Source organism: Atta colombica, unplaced genomic scaffold (genome assembly GCF_001594045.1).
Source record: "Atta colombica isolate Treedump-2 unplaced genomic scaffold, Acol1.0 scaffold200, whole genome shotgun sequence".
Taxonomy (NCBI): Eukaryota; Metazoa; Arthropoda; class Insecta; order Hymenoptera; family Formicidae; genus Atta; species Atta colombica.
This window is the reverse complement of record NW_017259295.1, coordinates 1,027,968-1,033,768: the sequence shown is the minus strand read 5'-3', so window position 1 is coordinate 1,033,768 and position 5,801 is coordinate 1,027,968. Positions and strand designations below refer to the sequence as shown.

Genomic DNA, 5,801 nt, shown 5'->3' with positions numbered 1-5,801 from the left:
TATATATATATATATATAAAATAACGGAGATATTTTAAATGAGCAAGTTAGAGGAAACACCCTGTCAAATTTAACACAGTGTCAAATTTAACAATCGTTTTAGTACAAAATAACGACATATTTAGTAAGAGCAGTGGCGACTTAAATTAAGTTAAATTTCACGCTATAGATTTAACAGAGAAGGACGCTGCCCCACCCTGATCGGGCACAATGTCAAGCCCCACTCTTTGGCTGGTCACCAGAAAGGCTCTAAAATCGGTAGCCAGCTAGTTTCCGCGATAACGAAAGATACAGGTGACTCCGCATAGCGTTAGTAGTTGGCGGGTGCCTGTTTTGGCAGAGTCGCGTTCCTGATCGCCGTAGCGGCTGAACCAGCGAGCTCGCTGGGATCGCATCGGTATGTGGACGCATAGGATCCAGGCGGATTTATTAGTTGCCAGAAAATATGCGTTCGCACGATTTTGCGCGATTAACGATGCGCGACCTCATATGGATGTCATAATATTCGGCCGTCTGTTGCGACACGCTTGCGGTGCACGCGATCGATATATGATACGAGAGCTGCATGACACAGTTAAATCAAAATTGTGCACGTCGTTAGAGATACTATTTTGATGGAATGATGAAAGAAATTTTGCGGAAAGAGCGACATCGCTGCGATCCATCGTGTGAATAAAGTTGGATCAAGTGCATTATTTTTGACGAAAATTGATGACAATGATGGTGGTTGGATGACGATGAAAAATCGCGATTAAATGAATATACGAGACGTGGTGATTGATGATATTAGTGACACGATAAATGAGTGACTCTTTTTTTATCGTCTATTTTCTATCAATTTTTCTCAAGTTTGTATTAATCTACAAAAGGACGTCGGTATTAAAAAATACCATTTTTTATCGTCTCGAAAACTGTTTAATACTAAAAGTACTAAGGTTTCTTATTCTTGAGGACTAAGCGAATAGATTACTGTAAAAATAAAGAAAGTGATGAAAAACTAAATATTTTTTCAATATAATTATTGAAAAGTCAAAAAGTTGCATAATCCTATCTTTTATATAAAAAATAATTTTAATTATTTAAAAAATAGAAACGATCAACGGAGTGATGATCACTCCAGTACTTTTAATGTTAAAAATTTCATCTTTAAAGAATTTATATCTGTATGTAATAATTCAAGCGGATTTGTCCAAATCTAATTGATTAACACAGATATATCGCAGTCATATATCATAAATTAAGAAATTTCATATCTCGCCAAACCGATCTTTGTCTCTATGAAACTCTATTATTATCCTAGGTCTCAAACGAGTAGCTTGGCCACCGCCTCCAGAGGATCAAGACTTCGACTACATCGAGCAAGCTCCCGTCCAAGCGAAGGTAATATAACAGATAATTAGATACGTGTGTACATATTTTCGCGCTAAAGAATCAGATTTCGTTGTCCCATCATTTTATGCTGCTTCAATAAGACAATGACAAAAGGCAATGATAAAAATTTGCAATCCTTATTTTTCGAACGGTATTACAAATTCGAGCGAAATGATGATAAAATATTGACGATAAGAAAAAAATTAATGCCTCAAGATGTAATATTTATTGCAAAAATGTTGAAATCAAATTTTGATCCATGAAGACCTGTTACCTTTTCTCTTGTTAGTGTAGCAAAAATTCTCTAAATTCTTTGAAGTAAATTTTACTCCAAAAGAATGAAATCTCACTCCGAAGAATTTAAAGAGAACATTTATCATTTCATATAAATGAAATGAGGATATAAACGAGCATATAATGAAGTAATTAAACATTTTCGTGACATTTTCAAAAATCTCCGAAAGGACACGGATATACTTTTGAATGTCTACGTGTTGTATGCATTCTTTTTTCGTAATATTTTTTATTTCCATTTAGTGCGATAGCTTCTCCTGCATCTTGCCATGCGTGTGAATGCAACGATGTTCGTTACGTGTTTCTTTTATGTATTGTTCACGCTCGTTCCTCTCTCTGTGTATGTATATCAGTCCTATTTCGCTCGGAGCAGAGATGGAGAAACAAATACGCGATATATACCGCAAGTCTCTAAATTAAGTCAGCAATTTTGGCTAGTTTATTCTTCGGTAAAATTGAAATCGATTTCAAGCAATTTTTTTTAATTGTCATTAAATCTCGAATAATTATTGAATAAAAAAAATCGACTGAAATAGTTGTCTTTTTAACGAAGAATAAAATAAAACTTTTGTAACAATTCTAGCAATTATAACAATCAATATTTTATCTATTATTGTTTTATTTAAACGAAAAATCGATACTACATGTCGTTCCATCTCTGACTCGCACTCGTGCAGTGAATATCGATATCGTTAGAAAGTTTACTATACAAATTCGGCATCCGAATATCGTATTTCTTAAACACGCGAATCCGCCCATTGCGGTCGTCGAGGCAGGTCTACCGATTGATTATTTGCAGGAAGCGAAAAAAGAAAACGATAAATTGTCAAATTGGTGCATTGGTCCCTTTTGATAAAAACGACGATGCTTGGCTCGAGTGAATCGCGAACAAATTTTGAAAAATTTTTGATCTGAATAATCGAGAATAATATGAATTAATTCGATGTAATTAAAGAGTTAATCTTACCCTTACTAACGGTTTGAATGCTCTACATAATTATTTTGACATTCGAACAAAATTATTTTCTGCATCTGACTAATTTGAATGTACTTCAGCAAAATAATTTTTTCCGTGTACATTCATTGATTCTATTTGTACAAAAAATATTTTTTTATAAATATTTTTTATTTTACATATAATGATACAAATTTAGATACTTAATGATAGTCGAGATTCAAACTAACTAATCTCTCTGCTTTATCACTCCGATGGTCATTTTTTTATACATCAATTCCATAAATCTTTTTACCGTTTTATTTCAAATTATCAGCTTCTAATTTTTTATTATGCAAATAGTGTTAATAGCATTAATAGTATATCGAAAGAGATGATTTAAATAAATAATATAGACATACGAGGATTATAGATATCGCATTATTTCTCGCAAATTTTCGCGCACCATCTCTCTCTTTTTTTGGGACGATAGAACCATCAGTCCGTGCATTCGCTCGAGCCTACAAAATTATCTGTTTTCCCCTCCGGTAAGACCCGTGGGTACGGTGAATTCGGCTCGTACCAGAGTAGTCTCTCATCGGGTCCGTCACCCCAACCGTCCTCGACGGTCGCACGGTCGTCGACACAGAGCGCCGTCCCGTCATCCCCATCGCCGATCAGTCCTGGCGGGACGCTCCTGCGACAGCCCTCGCACTTCCAACAGCAACAAAATCTCAGGGGCTGGACGCCCGTGACACCCCCGGCAACTTCGCCGCTCTCTCAACAGCATCCCCTGGGCCAACAGCAACAACAGCAACAGCAGACTCAGCCTTGGCAGGTAGGTGATGTTTGCATAAACATGGCTGATGGTCGGTCCTCCGCAATTTTGGAAGAAGAGCCGATGAGAAACACGGTAAGAAACGATGGCACGTGGTAATCGCTTGCGATCTTGGACGTAAGAAGCATCGTTGCCGTTGTTGTTTATGCGAGAGATATATTGTTAATTACGCATGTTGCTCTTCCTCTCTGTCTCTCGCACTCAGAACCTATGCACTCAGAATCGGCGTGAGACGGTTTTAGCCAAGCGAGGATAGCGGAAGATTTGCAGGATAGCAACTGGTACGGTCGTAAATGTCTTCGCGTGGGTGTGACATACTCGCGACGGTGGGCGAATCTTTATCGCTGTGCCCTTTATATTTTTTTCAGCACTCCCAGGATCCATACGACCGGGCACCGCAGAAGCAGCAACAGAATCTATCTGGTTATTATACACCCACCCCTGCGGCGTTCGAGGCACCACCCTCCACTATCGTCCTCCGTCCTGAGCCGCCTATCTCGCAGGTGAGAGTTTGATAATACAAGTTTAAAGAACTTAAATCTTATCGTCAAATAAATTATAAATCTAGTTCTCTAAGCTCAAGGAGTCAGTTTCAATTCATCAAGTTTTCAATTAGAAAAAATCAAAATGATTTTATTTTGACGTCATAAAAGTCAAAATAATGATTTTAAAAATGTACTGACGTTAAGAATCAAAGTCATTTTGTTGACATAGTAGACATAGAAGTCATAATAATATCATTAAGACATCCTCATTTTATTTGTCGCTCAAGATAAATGTCCCAGTTTTCGATCATTTATTAAAGAAGCATTATTATTATTAAATACTCGTAAATATGTTAAAAAAAACATTTTAAATAAAACATTGATATATTATATTTGCATATATCAAAAATTTAAAGTCATTGTGTAATATTTTATTAATAAATAAAATTTAATACAATGAACGGAGGTGTGTGAGATGATTGACTTTAATCCTTAATTATTTTAAGAACAAATAATTTTTGTAGCGTGAAGAAAAACCTTATAGCTTTATATCTTTTCGAAAGTAATGTTTTACATTACGTTTGATATTATGTTGCAACTCTCGCAAAACTATGATCCGGCCAAAAATAACGCGGTAAATATTATGCGAGTTTTCGAAATGTCTCGTTTAATATCGGAGTGGGTTGCACGGTGCGATACAATATTTTTGCGAGAGTATCCGTGCGAGATCTCTAGCGAGAACTGCCTTTGGCAGCATATCAGCCGTTAAATATACGTCGTCGTCATTCCGGCAGCATCGATTACATCTCTCTTGTCCGAAACTTACTTCTAAGAATATCCTGAATATCTAGATGTTTCTGAATATCTAGATGTTTCTAATCTGACCCACGACTTTGAAAGAATGGTACAGCTTCTCTGCATCACTGTCCAAAGAGAGCAGTCAAAATAAAGTTAAAATGATATCATATTGACTGAAACATGACAAAAGAATGACATAAATTGACAAATTCGGTCAATGATCAGTCAATATAATATCAAATTGACATTATTTATTTATTATTTTTTATTTTCTTGTTTCTCCTAACAAGAATGCGATTCTTTCACATATTTCCGCGACTTCTGATATTCGTAAAGTTTAATTTTGAAAAGACTCAAAAAAAATGCAATGCATGCACGAACTTAAATGACGCCAAGTGCATAACTTGACTTGATGCGAACGACATATTTATATATGTTCGTGTCGCTGCCAAATTCATGATCACTAGTTTTTTTTGAAGTTTCGACATCGCATCAAGTCAAGTAGTTAAGTGATCCGTTTCATATTTTTATGCACTTGGCGTCATTTAAGTTCATTCTTTTAAGAAACATAGAAATAAGCATAAGAAACAAAGAAAATCAAGAATACAACGCAATTAAAGTGGTGCAAGTTGTAGTGTAAAAATTTTTTTATTTTACAAGAAAGATGATATCATCATATTATAAATTATCTAATTCTTTCAGACTTTTATCTTTATTACTGTATTATATTTGCGGACGGAGAAAATGATTGCATCTTTTTTTGAGTATTTTTAAAATTCAACTTTACGAATACCAGAAATCGCGGAAATATGTGAAAGAACTGCATTCTTGTTAAGAGAAAGAAGAAAATAAAAAAGAATAAATAAATAATGTCAATTTGATATTATATTGACTGAATTTGTCATTGACCGAATTTGTCAATTTATGTCATTCTTTTGTCATGTTTCAGTCAATATGATATCATTTTAACTTTATTTTAAATTTTCAATTAAAATTACTCAGAATAGTTTTCGATATCATTCAACATCTTGCGGCGTTGCTCTCTCTCTCTCTCTCTCTCTCTCTCTCTCTCTCTCTCTCT

General features: G+C 35.2%; 1 protein-coding gene across 3 annotated transcripts in view; it reads left to right on the top strand.

Moving 5' to 3' along the window:
• Positions 1-5,801, top strand: part of LOC108687183 (ataxin-2 homolog) — a 24,248-nt gene that overhangs the window by 12,203 nt on the left and 6,244 nt on the right. For all 3 annotated transcript variants that reach the window (XM_018192829.1, XM_018192830.1, XM_018192831.1), the window contains 3 exons: positions 1,301-1,380; positions 3,153-3,437; positions 3,806-3,940. In XM_018192829.1, coding sequence (XP_018048318.1) covers positions 1,301-1,380; positions 3,153-3,437; positions 3,806-3,940 — 500 coding nt within the window. The remainder of the gene's footprint in view (positions 1-1,300; positions 1,381-3,152; positions 3,438-3,805; positions 3,941-5,801) is intronic.